Source organism: Anneissia japonica, unplaced genomic scaffold (assembly GCF_011630105.1).
Source record: "Anneissia japonica isolate Jap-2015-1 unplaced genomic scaffold, ASM1163010v1 scaffold4240_len331602_cov119, whole genome shotgun sequence".
Classification (NCBI taxonomy): Eukaryota; Metazoa; Echinodermata; class Crinoidea; order Comatulida; family Comatulidae; genus Anneissia; species Anneissia japonica.
In genome coordinates, this window is record NW_022698708.1 from 178706 (window position 1) to 196265 (window position 17560).

Consider the following 17560-nt stretch of genomic DNA (forward strand, 5'->3'; position numbering starts at 1 on the left):
CATACTTTATTAAGTATTTTTTACCCCATCAGTGTAAATGAGGTATTTATTCAGATTCCACCCTTGCAATCATGTTTTCTTGGCATACCACTATAGACCTAAATGATCTTCTTCTTAGTATAGTATGATATAACCTACTGGAGCATGTATTTTTGTAGATTTTTTACTGTATAGGCCCCTATGTTTTTAAGGGGTGGGGTTATCTTCACTGTGATCTACTGTATTTAGTTACCGTTATATAAGCGTCGAAGTTCGATACTTTATATGAGATTCATTACATTCAAAAGTTTGTCTAGTCACACAAAGTTAAACTTATAAAAGAAAGGTTGTTTCATCATAATTTATGCTACCTAGTCTAAGCCTAGTGTTTTAATACTGTATTGTTGTATGTACACTTTGATTAACTTGCTATGGACACTCATGGTGTCATCGACCCACTTTTTTATCACGTGAGTTATGTAATCATATTGGGAGTGAAACGATGGACTTGACCAGACTATCAAATTATATTTTTTTTAAATGCCTAAATATTGTCTGATGACATCACATCATGATCATATAGGCACATCATGTATATATATATTTACATACTATATATTTTTTTTGTCAACAAAATTGATAACATGGACAGAGCTAAACAATTCTTTGATTCGTTGCTGTACGATCATCATTGATTAAATTTTGTATGGATTATCATGATCCTTGTTCAAGCAACACGCATTAACTCCAATCAGATACTGCTCCTCTTTACATTTTTATCTCTTTCCCGACTTCAAATTAACATAAGCTGTTTCTTCTTCTCTATATTGTAGATCTTGGTAAGTCTGGTTTTCATTGCCAGCAGTTGGCCTATCTGCCGTGTAGTTCATGTAAGTCTGTGTCGAGATATGAAATGCAAAATATCAATGTAATTTATCGTTTGTAAAATTGAAATGGATCTATACGCTTTTAATACATTCTTAAAAACACATTCTCACTGGCGCTCATCCATAGTGATAACTAAGCAACAAGCGAGGAAATGATAGAACACAATCAAGTGTGCGAGTTTCGAAAAATATATAAACCGGGACCGGGTTTATAGATTCTTTTAGACGGCCTATTCCCAAAGATTTAAATATTTGAGTAGGCCTACATTTTACAAGTATACAAACGCTTTTAATAATCCGTAGAATATCAACTGCCAGTCGGCATATTGTATGTTTTTTCATTGGTATCAGAATTTGTTTGGCCTAAAAACCGAAGCGGTTGCATGCCATTGGTAGGCCTGAGTATGGAAAGAATCAGTGTTATCAACGATGTGGATAGGGATCCGGTACCGGAACCATTGTCGTTTGACCAACGTATTATAATTTAAGGGTAAGTCTAGGAAGGCGTTATCAATAGAATATCAACCTAAATCTTGTTGAAAAATGAAACACATAATTAGGCCTACAGATACCATGGCTTTGTGCACGTGGCACAAAGTGGATGGTACCGTAACACATATCAGAGGTGAATTAGAATATTAAAAACTTACATCTTGTCTACTCTTGTCCGTACTTCTCTTGTCTATTTTTGTCTTCTAAATTGAAATTTAAAAAAAATATTAATACAATTTGCAGTCGTACCTCTTTCTGTCGTTCTATTTATTTGTTTTATTTAAATTTTATGTTGCCCACAATTACTTTATATGTTTATTTATTAATTAAAGTTTAACAATGGAAAGCCTGCCAATTAAGCCTACAGAATGGAGGTTGAAACCACAATGATAAACCACAAGAAAATTAACAAATACAAAAAGATTGCTTCATTTTGTAATACTTTTCTGGGGCAGAATATGGACCTCTAGGTTCCCGAAAATTGAATTGCACGCTCATACCTTAAAAATGGGAATGTTGTTTAATTTGGTGATTGAAAGCAATAATCCTGAATAGAACATGAACAATAATTGTGTTAATATGTCTTTCTGAGAAACCTGTTTAATCCTCGTGTAGACGATCAATCCACCAATTACCCAGAAAGCTCCAACAATGATGCCCACAAATAACATTCCAATTGTCAGACTCGTGCTACTTGAACAGCCTGAACAGACTGCAAGAGGAGAACATACAATTAGTAGGTCTACATCATTATACCTCTTCAATTATAATTATTTATTATGATGTAATAATGTTAAATAAAGAATAATGACATTGAAAACAGTAGCAAATCAAATAATAATAATAATAATAATAAGAAGAAGAAGAAGAAGAAGAGGAAGAAAAAGAAGAATAAGAGGAAGAAGAAGAGGAAGAAGAAGAAGAGGAAGAGGAAGAAAAAGAGGAAGAGGAAGAAGAAGAGGAAGAGGAAGAGGAGGAGGAAGAGGAAGAGGAGGAGGAGGAGGAGGAGGAGGGGGAGGAGGAGTAGGAGGCCTTAATAATAATAATAATAATAATAATAATAATAATAATAATAATAATAATATATGTCTAATAATGATAATGGTGATGATAATGATGACAATACGGTCTGATAATGATGATAATGATGGTAATGATGATGACGATGATGTTGATGATGATGATGATGATGATGATGATGATGATGATGATGATGATGAAAATAATAAATGATGGTAATGATAATAACAATGATAATGATGGTGGTGATGATGATGAATCATTATTCGATGTCAGATTACGAAACGTGTAGGCTTGACACCTTGACCGCTGATGAATTGTGTCCAAAATTTACTACAAACTCGTAAAATGTAATAATGAGCCATTATCATTATTATAAAATTTTCGGTACAAATTTTAACATCTTTGCTTTTCTTCCTTCTTCCTGTTTTTTTTAAAACTCTAATAAACCATAACATAATTCTAACATTACTTATTTATAGCTTTATTTAAGTATTATTTATTATACCGTTATATCAAATAAAATTTATTTTAAAAAAATACTGTAAAAAAAACTGTGTAAGTCACAGAGTTTTTCAGAGTTTTGAATACCTTTTCCAATCTTTTAATCAATTTTATATAGCCGGAGCTAGTTTCGACCTAGGCAAACCTTGCTGGAAAGGTACACTTTCTCCATATAAAGGCTTCTTCTATGAATGAAATGTTCGAAGCACAAACTCTTGTAGACCAAACCCAGTACTGTACCGTTACGTATTTTTAATCATGAGGGAAATCCACTCATGATGGATTCGACGTCGAATGAATGGAACATGTAGGCTGCCGGCACCTTGACCTCGGATGATTAGTGACTACAAATTTTCACAAAAACGTGATACAATAATGACAAAATGATTATTATTGTTTATTTTTTATTTTCGGTATCATATTTTAGCCGCTCCGAGTTTCTTTCCTATTCTTCTTTCTTTCCTATATGCTTCTTCCATATTTATGTTAAATTTAATTTATTTAACTAAATAACATATTTAAGCATTATATATATAATACTGTTACTTAAAATGCTAATCGACAGTTTTTATTACTTCTGTCTGTATTTAACGTTTTCAATCTTTGTCAATTTAAAGTCGAAGATATGTCCTGGTCTCCGACCCTTTTATGTTCACTTAGATAGGCTTATCTCCATAAGACTTCTACGAATGGATACCTTGTTTGAAGCAAGAAACCAAGTTGTCTTTATCCAGTACCGCTCGTCTATTTTATTCGTGTGGGAAACTTTTAACATATCTACTTCCTTCCAAAAGCGAAAAAAAAACCCCCAATATCCTTGCAAATCAGAAATTGTCCCTCTTAACCGCCAACCCCAGTATGTCTACTATATTCATGTAGCAGTTGCAATTTTAGTTTCGATGCCATACCAACCACAATAATACAATAATAAAATAAATAAATAATAATGAAATATTATGTATATTATTATATTATATAAAATATGTAAGTAGCTGCACTGCATTTTAATAAAATAATAATTATATTTTATATTTTGCCATTTTTATCTATGCTTATGGTTATAGAACCATCCTATGTTTTCTTACCCCTCCTCTGTATATAGGCCTACTATGTTTTTCTTTTTAATGTTAAAAATTATGGAAACAATTGTTATTAGTTATTAATCGAGTCGTATCGTTATAAGCTTTGATTCTTGGTTCTTGATAGGCGGCCCGCGTGCCAAAAGTGGCCCGCGGAGCCGTTAAATCTGACCAGTGTGAAAAAATCAGCAAGAAAAGCCTGGGAAGAATTGTTAATTGAGTAGACTCAAAATCGAGGTGGTTTTAGTTTTTAATTTACTAAAAATGGCACTATGGCACTGCCACCTTCTAATCTTTCCCACAGCTTTTTTTAATCTGGGGGATTTTTTTTCTCTCGGCCTGCTATTTTTCCCCGGCTATTTTCGTCCAGTATTTTTCCGATGCATGATTTTTTTCATATAAGTTCATGTATAAGGCAGAACATATTATTTGTTTTTATTTTTGCTTTTTTCACTATATATTGTCTTGTTACACCACACAGGTGTGTCGATGATTTAAAAAAAAAAAGCTTATCCAATCAATTGATTGATTGTTGACTCTTGATGCATTCGAAATTCTGATGAAGCGTAAAGCACATTTTAGAAACGTCTTTTTAAAAGGTTTGCATCCGGGTTCACTTAAGAGATAGAGGAAAGTGGAATCAGGAAATCATTTTTAAACATACAGTACGTACTCTTTGGCCTATAAATATCACACCTATTTTTCAATTAGTGGCCGCTTGGCTTGATTTTTTAGGTTCGTGTGCAAAAAAAAAACTTAATTGTTTCGTCACCGCGACGATATCATGCACCGCGATGAAAATTGAATTGTAATTGAAAATTGCTTTCGTAAAACAAGGTTAATTAGAACCCGAAGAAAGTTACTTCAAATTCAATATTAATTATGAACAGTTAAGGAAATCCTTGAATCAATGAACCCTAATAAACTAAATTATGGACCTATTAATTAATAGGTCCATGACTAAACCAACTGAACGTTTAATAGAAATATTCTAGACCTATTATTAAAGACTCAGGGCACGAAGTTAGCTGGAGGGCTACAAGCACGTAGTCGTATCTTAGCGTAGTTATGAAATCATCGCACGAATTTTACCTGCCTGCACCGACAAATCGGTGACTGTATTCTCTGTCGAATCTTTAAGAAATGTTTATTTTTTTGACGAATGTATCAAAAAAGCATTACAAATAAGGGATTCTAACACAATACAATTACAATAGTTATTCATTGTATCCGTACTGTAGCACAATAAAAAGTATAATTTGAAATTACCAAAAAAATTATAACGAGTTGCTTTATGACTCAGATATTATCTGTTGCCCGGGAGCTCAACTCAAAAAATATTTGGCCCCCTAAACAAATTAATTACGAACTAGGGACCTAGATTGTAGGTGCAAATTAGTGATGGGTTTTGTGTCTCAATACATGGGTTAAAGGGTGAAAGCAGGCAGGTTTAAAACAATCATGTTTTTTCGGGGGAGGAGGGTGTGTTTAAATTTGATCTGCTTTGATTTACTTGGTTTTGTTTTTCTTTGGATGCATCGTGTCGGACGAGTACCACTGTTGTAAAAGTGTCGTTTCGAAATAAAGAATAATAGGATAAGAACTTTCTGACAATATTTATGTAACGTAATTAATAGAGGTATAATTTTAGTTGTACATGTGCTGATGGTGTGGTGAGCTTGTTCATGACTAGGTAAATCAAAGATCATCCCATTGTTTCTGACACGGTTGGGAATTTGAACAGTCAGTAGTTTAAGATATAGTGGCAAAATAGTTAAATAACATCATATTATAGCCTTTTGGTTTCTCTATAAATGTGACAACATAATCAAAACAAATATCGCGACTACAGTAACCGTTTCGTAATGTGGACATCAAAACTGGTACTGGTATTGATACAAATGGTCATCTTTTTCAAGACGTTAGGCAGACATCAGACATTGACTTGAGGTTGACATTTAGTGGGACACTGCTTTTAAAACTATAAAAATATGGAGCGAACCAACAGCAACATTGTCATTTTTATAGAGAAAAACAGTATAATGTAGTGATTATTATGCACATGCACAGATACATAAGTCCTTTCACATAGATTGGCATAAGTCCTTTCACATGGATTGGATGCACAACAGCAACACATACTCAATATTGATGTTATTTAAACATGATTTATTATACAAATAACGCCAAAATTTCGCATTTTCAATAATTTAGTCGTTTACTATGCAATGACGAAAATTCTTCCCGAATGCTAGGTCTGTTACTAACATCTAACGCATTAATCGACGGGTGCAATGTATTTTAGCATTAAAATTCCTATACGCCATCGTCTTCATCTTTTTTTGCAATATTACAAAAAAAAAAAAAAAACCCAACAGCTGACTAGGGCTATTGTGTACTCACGTTCACAATGATTTGTATTTTTATCAAATTGTCTACAACCACCACAGTAGCATCCACAAACACCATTCCCGTCACTGTAGTACGTGTCCCCCTTATCCAAGTCACAGCCATCCTTATAGATGCAGTCTATAAACACAAATAAAACTGATGACGTCAGGGGGGTTGGGGTCTGACCGGTGCGTTGCACCCTCCCTTCCCTCTAAATTACCGAAAATCCACATTTTCCAGGGTATAAAATTCAAAAATTATACCCCACCCTCAATTTGTCAAAATTATTTTTTTTTTTAAAAGAAATTTATAATGAAATTTAAGTCTGAGAGTGCCATCTCCGGCCATCTAGAAGTGCCATAATCATAAATTTATTTACCCCAGCCCCGACCATGGTGGGTGGGGCTGAGGTGATATGGACTCTCAATCTGTAAATGTCCTTTCCTTGCCTATATCAAATTCTTTGATCCCCCATTGACAGTGGGGATTCAAGAAACCCAATCGCCCAGCCCCCTCAATTTTTCAAAATAAAAAAAAGGGAAAAAATGATATTCGAGTTGTATGATAGTGCAATTTCTGGTCATTTGAAGGTGCTATAATCATAAATTTTCTTACCTCAGCCCCAACCATCATGGTGGAGCTGAGGTGGTATTTCTTCCATCTGTGAAAGTTTCTCCTTTGCCCCTCTTCAAATTTCTAGATCCGCCACTGAAAACCGTATATAAATCTTCAGAACTTAAATTATCAAATATGTCTGAGCTCCGCCACCTCGATCCCAGCAGGGCCCCCCGGAACCATTTTAGTCCACTCACTACAAATACCTTACACAAAAACAATGCGAATTGAAACATTGACTCTTTTGAATATTTTTTTTTATTTAACTGGTAATGCTGCAACGTTTTATATGATGTAATTCATGGGCGGCGGAACCGGGGCCCGGGCCCCCCCCCCCCCACTTTTTGGCGAAAAATATATAATGTCTGGAGAACTTTGTATGATCTGAAATGCAAAAAAAGAAGGAGGGAAGAAGGAGAAGGATGGGAAAGAGAATGTTTATCCAGTACCCGACCGAGTTACATTTTCTCGCAATTCAAATTGGTGGATCTGGGAGGAGGGGATCATGGGTCCTGACCCCTCCCTTGTGCTACAAAAAGAAGGGGAAAAAGAAGAGGATTCTAGACCTACCTTTTCAGGACCCGTGAGCTGATTTTTTTTTTTTTTTTTTTTTGCTATTAGAAAATTAGAATTTTGAAGAACATTAAATTCATTAAAACACACTTCTTTTTATATGATGTAATTGGTTGTATAGTATCGATTATATATTTTATTATGCTTAATATTAATAATTTATTTAAAATTAATTAATATTATGCTTAGTAATTAATATTTAAGTTACTTACTTGTGCAATTTAATCCATCGAAATGATCAGTGCATCTACAATTGTAGCCTTCTTCAACAACTGAACACGTCCCACCATTTCCACAGGGCTCGTCAGCACATGGACTTACTACAAAAAAAATACCATTCGTTGCAATCCACAACATATGTACGTAAAACATTATACAGTAGGCCTAGTTGTTAATTCACGAACATTCATTTTAAAAGATAAACATTTCAAAGTTTACAAAAGACAGTTAATTTCAACCGACATGTGATGCTACTGAAGGCTTATCGTTGATGCCTTAGTGTCTATCTTCAATCCTAAGAGCATCAGTAGATTAGCAGTCTTTCTCTACTCAAGCTCAAGCTTACCCATTATAGTTATTTTAATCGACTTTGATGTCAATCCAATGCTATTAGCAACATTCATTCTTATTGTAAACACTGTGACGTTAACATCTGGTACATTGACTGTGAAAGTTGCTGGGTTAGTGTCTGCATCTTCAATTCCAGAAGGATCAGTGGTCCATTGATAAGTGACATCACTAGGATTAGCTGATATTTCAAGTTTAATAACATACTGTTCATTCTGACTAACAGTGTCTTCGGTTGCCAGTCCAAATTCAGGTTTATCTGGAGGACAGAATTATAGTGATCCGTTAGAATTATAAAGACGAAATAAAGGCAAAGTAAAAAGAAAAGGTTGAATATAAACCATAGCATATAAATTCATTATGTTCTCAATTATTTTTACTTCTTTTTATTATTATGCACTTATGAAAAAATAAGGGGAAAAAACTAAAAGAAGTAATTATATATGTGTTATTTTTAGCAAATAAGTCTGTAGTGATTTAACCATTTTATGTTAATTACCTTATGAATATTCTTGTTGTCTTTCATTTGCTTTATTTTACCAGAAATATTATTTACGTTATAATGTCCATGTTTATCATAGTATATTTTTTATAATAAAATAATAGATACATAACTCTCATATTGTAATAGGCATATTTTAATATCATCATTTTTTCAACACGTGTTCACGGCGGCATTGTCAAGCACTCTTAAGCTGACTTGTAGCATTTAAATACTGTCTGTTATTTGGAATACAGTCTTCCGTGTGGTTATTGAGACTGCATTGAGTTACTAAAAATCATTAACAGAAAGCATGGTAGAAATAGCAATATCAGATGCGAAATTGTCAATAGGGCATTCTGGATGTTATATTAATTCAATATAGCTGTCATCATAGTACTATGTAATTTGGATTTACACATTTAACAAATAAAAAAATCAGTAATAATTGACTGATTTTTAAACATCTATTTTAATTAAAGTAATCATAATGCTGAAAAATACTTGACAACTCACCGTCTCTTATAAAAACCACTCCTACCAGTTTTCTCTATTGACTCAAATGAAAATAGATATTGACTAATATGCTGTTCAACATGAATTATTACATTAAACTATACTGTAATTTGACAACTATTTATTAATGATATTGTAGATTTGTACTAAAAAGAACTTTTACTAAACGACACAAACTTCCAATTGTCATTGTGTTTGGGCAACACACTTTATTTGTCTTAAAATTCAAATTACTTGATACATAGAAAAATGAAAAATTATATTCATAAAATCATGTTGAGACACTTACACTGAACGTCCAATTGTTTAACTTGTGATGTATCACTACCAGCAATATTACTTGCTTCACATTTGTAGTTTCCTCCATCACTCCTCGTCACATTGTCTATATTGTATGCTAGATTTGTTGTTGTTTCCGTCTTGATCAGAGTCTCATCTTTATAGAGATTGATTGTTGGATCAGGTTCGGCATTTACTGAACACACACACATTACAGATTCACCTTCAGCAACAGGATTAGGAGTAACGTCTAACGATATTGAATCTAAAACTGCAATACAAAAATATATTAATATAATTGTTATCACTCAACTATCCACTTCTGTGTTTTTTTTTAACTGGAAAATATTAGACATGGACTATCCTTTCACTTCACTCACCTGGTTTTTTTCAGTACCAAAGAAATATCTAATAATTTAAATACATTTTTTTTTCTATAATAAAAAAAAAAGGGTGAATTAAAATCCATAACACATAATCCGCCTAGCGGCTGTTCAAGGTCGTGTGAAATTCACGCCTCGTATCATTCAAAATCCAGTTGGTGTAAAAGTATTACCGGTATGAAATATTATGAAAAATTACGATAATAGGCCTATAGGAAGTTTTGGTATCATTTTTTCTCATTTGTCTATTTTTCCACTTGGAGATTGGGCATATCACCGAAAAGAGTCGACATAGCACCGCGGGTTATGTAACCTATCTTTTATTTGGGTATTCCTTTTACAAGTAGGACAGTGATATATTCGCTATTGACAATCCTTGGCACATGTAGTGTGTGCCTAAATAAATAAATAATAATAATAAATAAATAAAATATATTGTGTTATTTACATTTTTATTAACTTTTATGAGATCCCTCTGTGTCATTTCAAATGTCTTTTGGTGTATCAAAATCGATCTCTGTTTTGTGCATAGAAATTTAGTGTTCTTGTATTAACGTGTTCTTGTATTTGTAAACGTGAATTCAAATCATTCAATTCACCTGAATTTACTCAGTGTATTAACTTTTATAAATGACTATTAAAAATTATAAAAACTTACAAATTGGATTATTAATATGAACATGTGTTCCCATAAATACGTTACATATTGATTTATGGTTATGAACAACAATAAGAATATTGAATGAGTTCAAACCAATGATGAGCTGAAGTTGTAAGCTACTCACATGCAACACTTATTGTGACTGCACCAGATACTGGTGAAGGTAGATCATTTATAACGCTAACGTAACATTCATATGTGCCATCATCAGTTCGCATCGTGTTATCAATAACAAGAGTATGCCTAAGTTTAGAGCCATCTATGTCAACACTGAATCTATCAGCATAATGTGGTTGTACAGCACCAGTAGTAACTTGATACGCCACTATTGTCACAGGTGAGCCGTTGACAACCTCTTGCCATCTAATCAATGGATCATTAGTATTTGTAGGATCACTTTTGTTAATGGTACAAACTAATCGTGTTTCTTGGCCTTCAACAGCATCCCCATCAATAAATACTCTGACAGTTACAGCGGAACATAAACTGATAAAACTGGAAATAAAAAACATTATCACTGTGTGTATTATTTGATTACTAGTACTCGAAAAGTAATATATTGCCTGATCCCGCTTCTATACGTTTGTCCATGTTTACTCCTACTGGTAATGCATTAAGTTCATGAAATTGAATAAGATTGTCAGCAACATTATATATCATGTTCCAATGTTGTGTCTTTTGGGATTGGAAGTGCATGTAGAGGCTCGCCAGTGACTATCTGGCACAAGATGCATTCATTCCAGTTTATTGCACTTTGTTCATGCTCATAATATATAGAGTGGTTTGTAACACTGACTTATCTAATTCTTTTGTCATATCTGTTGTGCTAGTGCAGCTTTATTAGTATAATTCCTACAACTATACCTATTTCTTGCTCAGCTTGTTTCACCTGGGAAAAGAGTAGTACAAGGAATATCTAAGACAATTATCAAAAATGTTAATATATTTTTCTGGAGTTTATATAAACATGTTCCCTTTAAAAAAAATCCAATATATATATATTTTTTTAATTTGACAAATGTTCGCCACTTGAGGGCGGCATTATTGCATTTTTTTACATTAAAAGATAAAAAATACTTGTCAATAATAGTTTTATGCATGACACCACCATTATATAAACAAAAGACCAGAATTAGTTTAAAGTACTCTTTTATATTGAATATATATAAAAATCAAATTTACCATTTCCGTTCTCTAGAGGGCGCTATTCACGTGAGTCCCAAACTTAAAGATGTACTGTCTCTTGAAAATGACCAAAATCATAAACAAAAAAAAAATTAAATTAACTTGCTCATTTTGCAGTAACGTACAAATTATTAACTTGAACATAAAAATTATTAAATTATAATAATGTGTTCCCTGATTTGTTAACTGGATAGGGCCTAATTATGATAAAGATAATAAAACACCAGTGACTGGAAGTGTTTCTATCATTTTTTCGCTGTAAAAAGATGGTTTTTATGGGTAAGCATGTTTTGAATAAACTAATGGGCGTAAATTTCAAAAATGTTTTTTTTTTTTTTTTGCAAGGACACTACATTTTCAAAATGTTCCCTATGTAGGCCTAAACTGCTGGACTATAATGTCATTTTATTGTACAAAACTTTGGCCACGTAGCCCGTGCTTCTTTTTGTTACCCATATACAAGGCATAAAGGCTGCCACCAACTTTATTGAAGCACAAACAAAATAGACCATTGATTCTGGGCTCTTTCCTGAACGGCCAGATCGACAAATCATATTCTGGTGACCACTGCTAATGGTCTTTTTAGTTTGTATTTTTGTGAGTTGTTCTTGTTTAGTTGCACATCTTATAGTTAAGTTTGCTTCATGGCGTAAAAAGGAGGCCTCCTGTATCGCTCCTGTTTTGTAGTATTTTTTTTTCAAAAGTCGGAGAAATTCGTTAAAACATCTTCTATCGTGTCGGGTGAAATCACGTTTGCATTACAAAACCATTAACAGGGCCGGATGCATTAAAAAAAAAAAAAGAAGCCAATCATAATAAAGATAAAAGTCTGTCTTTTATAACCCGGGTAACCTTCTCAAGCTGGTGGCCATTTCTGGTTTGCTGAGACCAGCGGCGGGCCGCCCGACGTAAATTGTGGAAAATAGGCCTATAATTTTATTTTAAATGCCCTTCACACCCATTCTCTTTTATAGGCTTATAACAGCCTAATAGGCTTATTATTAACATTGGAGTATGATAGGCCTTGTTTTGTAATGCCGTAATGAGGGAATGCAGTAGCATGGAGAAGGGTAAATAAAAAAACTTGCAGGTTCTCCTACCTACCCACTAAGATTTTTTAGAGCACAAAAAAAAATCCACTCATGTACTAAGTAGTTAGAAACAATGCCAGAGCCAGAAATTGCACGATGAAGATCCTGATACCATAAAAACCGCCCACATTTACCTAAAAAAAAAGTTAAAATTAAAATTAGACACCTTCAGATTCCTGGAAATGACACTTTCCGACTGTAAAAATACGTTTTGAAAGCACAGTTTCCACGGAATCAACAGACATTGCTCTCCGGATCCGCCGCTGAGCGCCTCCAATGGTGGATAGACATCGTATCAGTTACCCTCTCCCCTTCCCCTACTTAATCTCTTATGACCCATCAATCTAATAAATACTGTACAATGAGCTACACTCAGAAAAAGCCAAACTTCTTAACAATGCTGGAGTAGGTGGTCGTGTTCCTGTTAACGTAAAACTTTTTTGCAAGTACAGTACTGCATATCGGCGGGAAAAAATGATTTATTTTTTAGTAATGTTGCGTGGGCCGGATTAAAATCACTGGAAGGGCAGAGTTGGCCTGCGGGCTGGGGGTTGAATACGGTCCGGGGTTAGTGTTAATAAGTTCTTGATCCTTTAGGTGATTTATTCAAAATTTTTAATTGGAATTTTCAAGGTTTATTCAGATTTTGTTGGCAGTGATTTATTATACGTTACACCACGGATAATAATAATAATAATAATAATAATAATAATAATAATAATAATAATAATAATAATAATAATAATAATAATAATAATAATAATAATAATAATAACAATAATAATAATGTTATATTTATGTAGCGCATATTGCACCATCCCAGTATTTAGCAGTTTCGGGGCCATTTTATCATCCATGACATAAGTTAGATAAACAAATGGCTTTTAAGAAGAGATTTAAATGTAATGATGGAAGTTGCATGTTTGATGTGTAAGGAAAACACACCGAAAGTCTGAAAATGACTTATTTCCACTGGAGTCCTCTTGATGGTGATTGGCCAGTACACTGGGAGACGATCCTCTACTCTTTTCCGAAGTGACATGGGTCATAATGCACACGGGACAAACATGAGACAACCATAGTTGTCTCAGGGACAAACGGATTAAACTTCTCTCTGAAAAACGGTGTGCATATCGTAACTTACACTTCAGCCCTCTGAAACACAAAACATCGATAGGAATTGAAGAGACGACCAAGAGCTCTAGTGGCGACCGCCAGTTGGGCCGACTGAGCTAAGCTGCAGTAATAATAAAAATAGGCCTAGATGTAATTTAATAAAGTATTATGACATAACTACCTGTACAACAAGGCCCAAGTAATGAAAAGTCTTGATATCATATCTGATGCTACCTGAGAATATAAACAGTTCAAATCAACTACAACACAACAAATAAATTGGAAGATAATTGCTTTTCTACTGTCCAACTACTATCATCATAATAAACCTAATCAAATAGTAGATAATACAATAGTAGATTATAAAAATATCAACCTTGTGTATACTCAGCGTTGTCTATCTTTACAAAAAATAGTAGTGTGAAAAATTTGTCACTGTCAGCTACACCGGTCAATTTTTTTTATTTATAAAAAATACTCTCCCACCAAAATCATGAAAATCTCCAGGTTCTAGTATTTTGAGGACTGATTTTGACGTTTATTTTTAACACATTCTGTAGCTTTAAGAGGTGGGGGTGGGGTGTAAAAAAAAAGCTGTGGGTAAAATAAGAACCGAAGCCCGGCAAAGCATGAAAAATGAAAGTACATAATATAACTAAAATATTGTAATATTATGCATTTATGAAACCAAATACAACATGCATGCAAGAATCGTCTATCTTATCGTATAACTGCAGAAAAGGGGAATAAATTCCCTGAAATTTCACACAGGACACCCGTCACCATGTTCACAGATTCAGATTTAGATATATTTAATCAATCATATAAGAAAATACATGATAATTAAACACATAGGCCTAGGCCTAACATTCATAAATATATTGAAGTACTTAAAATCCATTAAAAAAATTTTATAAAAAAGATTAGTGTAAAAGAAATTACGATATTATTGCATCCTAAATCAAAATTATATATTCATAAATTATGATAAATATTATAAATATGTGTGAAACATATTAAACAATTTCCTTTAAGTAAAACCAGTATGCTTACGTATACATGTGTGTATTTAGTGTCAAATATAATGAGTAAAACCTTAACCTTAATTGGTTAGTTTCTACAAAATTTACTGAATTAAATTGATAATGTTGATCTCCAGTTCATTTTCACAAGCACCTTTTTTATTGGCTGTCATAAGAAATACTGTAATTAAAAATAAAGAAATAAATGCATACTGCAGCGTGTAATACGTTGGCATAATTGTATTGGGTATTTTATTTATTGTTATGGTGGTCTTCCCCTGAACAAGGTGTTTATGACCATAGGTCCCTGGAACATATATATATATATATCATACGTCAGTTGTATTGTTTTAAGTTTTGTAATGTTGTACAGTATTTCTTTTTCAATTTTTTAAATTGTACCACTGACAAAACGAAGAGTAGTGGCCGAATACATTATTCACTTACTTACTAGTGATGCCAATTATTTAATGTAATCTTTGTTGTTTCTGTTTTGTTGCGGTTATATACTATACCTAACTATAGAATCATTGAACAAAGCTACATAGGCCTATTGTCTTTTAAACATTTTAGTAACCCCTACACCGACGATTCGACAGTGTAGGCACCTGTGTTGTTGAGATTATTTTCTATAGGCCTATAATTACCTAACTATAAAATTACTGAACAACAAAGCTGCATAGGCCTACTGGTCTTTTAAACGTCTTACTTACCCCTCTGAAGATACAGAGTATTATGACACCGACGATTCGACAGTGTAGGCACTGAAACACCGGAGCACGTTTTAGTATTTCGACGGTCTAGATATGGGACACAAATTTGCAACACTTTCTTCCGGGGTAAACAATTATGAAATATTTTTATGTATTCATTACAAAAATAAAGTAGTTAAAGTTTACACAATCGACCTTATGTTCAACTTAACTTCACAGATTAATTATCTAGCATAAACAATCAGTAAAAAGTATGTAAAAGCTAATTTAAGTTGAAAATACTGAGCATGAGATTGGTGTTCATATTACATAATAAAAAGCAGTATAAGAAGAAAAGTGTATTGACATTTACTGGCAGTTCGTTGGTGGAGATATTCGGAGCCTTGGATTAGAGTTCCTGTATTGGATTGGGAAACCTTGTCTCGACGAACAACTGTTTTCGCCTACATGTTCTGTAAAGCTATTCATTGGTTTGACCTTGAATTTGCTTGTAGTGTATGTGTAAACACACAGCTTCTTTTTTATATTTTGTCTCAGTAGAAATAAGAAGCAGGAGGGCATGCCTGTACGACTGTTGTCACGACTATTTCTTTTTTTCCCCCTTTTTTTTGAACCATTATTTACTTACTTGTTTATTGAACATATTTACAGTACAGGGGTACTGTAACCACACCTGTCTTGTTTTGTGAAAAAAGCTTATCTCAAGCACAGAATACATGTAGTATAATAATATCTATAATACCATTCTTAATAGCCCTAATATTACTATCCTCCATAATTTAAGTTATGATCAATCCTTATAATCGTTGAAGTTATAAAAGTTGAAGTGGGTAACTCGGGCAGCGCCGTATGAGTATTTTTGGGGGTTTTTTTTAATTACACTTGTAAGTAGGCCTTGGAACAGTTTAATATAAGTTGATAGGTCTACCTGGAAATTGAAAAAAAATAAATACAAATAAAGTATAAAGAATAGCGCTGCTTAGATATTGTTTTGGAGGCGTCAGTGTGGAATTGTTTCCTCACGATTCTTTATTATACAGTTCTTCCTAGTATAGCAAAAGCACTCAATTAAAGGGTTTTGTATTGAAAGTCCCACTGTGTTGAAAGCGGAAACAATTATGTTAAAATTTAATTGCATAGAGCATTGTTGGCGACATTGTTATTTTCAAACATTTCATAAACTATAGATCATAGAATGAAATATACCGTACTTTTTATCTTCAAGTGCAAAATTGATGAGTATAGGCAATTGAAATGAAAACTTAACATCAAAAACAACAGAAGAACCAATAGGCGTGAAAACATACCATATCCCTCTTTCACCAGTAAATTATTTCAAGTACCGTACTCGCGCGAATAAGCGCCCTGTTTGAATAAGCGATAATTTCATAAGATTTTCTTTTTAGCAAGTCAATAATCCAGTCAATCCTGGGACTGTGGTTGTTGGCATGATTTGAGCTACTGAGTGGAAACACATTCTTCTTAGGTCAATATCAAAGTGAGGAGATTTCTCTTGGACTGCTGAAAGCTCCTATTCCTGGACAAACAGTATATTTCCAACTTGACTCTTTCTACATATTTGTCTATGCCTAATCCTACTTCTTTTTTCTTTTTCCGACCTTTAGCACATTCCCATCTGAGTTTTCAAGAAAACGTTTGAATAAGTGCCCCTCAGAAAGTGAAAAAAATATTTTAAGCGCCCGAGCGCTTATTCGCGCGAGTACGGTGCTCATTCTATCCACGCACCGCAGCAGAGTGGAATCACCTGCCAGAACATATTGTTAATTCTACCTCAACTGCAGCGTTCAAGACCCTCATTTGTAATTGTACTAAACAATAGTTACACGTAAATACACCAAAGTATCACAATGCATGTTTTGTTGCTCTCTGAGGGCCTCTCTCTTGGTGGTTGCTTACTGGGCACCTGGATGGCTGAGGCAGGGTAAATGTTACTCTAGTTCCTTTATCTGGTCTCCTAGGGAGTGGTCCAGGCATTGTGATAGCGG

General features: G+C 33.6%; 1 protein-coding gene across 1 annotated transcript in view; it reads right to left on the minus strand.

The window, feature by feature from the left end:
- Window positions 1-499: 499 nt before the first annotated feature.
- LOC117102738 (hemicentin-2-like) overlaps window positions 500-17560 on the minus strand; it is an 18437-nt gene continuing 1376 nt past the window's right edge. The window contains exons 2-9 of the mRNA XM_033243142.1: window positions 10552-10922; window positions 9394-9654; window positions 8106-8366; window positions 7753-7860; window positions 6365-6490; window positions 1955-2070; window positions 1517-1561; window positions 500-875 (exon numbers count right to left, since the gene is read on the minus strand). Coding sequence (XP_033099033.1) covers window positions 756-875; window positions 1517-1561; window positions 1955-2070; window positions 6365-6490; window positions 7753-7860; window positions 8106-8366; window positions 9394-9654; window positions 10552-10645 — 1131 coding nt within the window. The 5' untranslated portion in view covers window positions 10646-10922 and the 3' untranslated portion in view covers window positions 500-755. The remainder of the gene's footprint in view (window positions 876-1516; window positions 1562-1954; window positions 2071-6364; window positions 6491-7752; window positions 7861-8105; window positions 8367-9393; window positions 9655-10551; window positions 10923-17560) is intronic.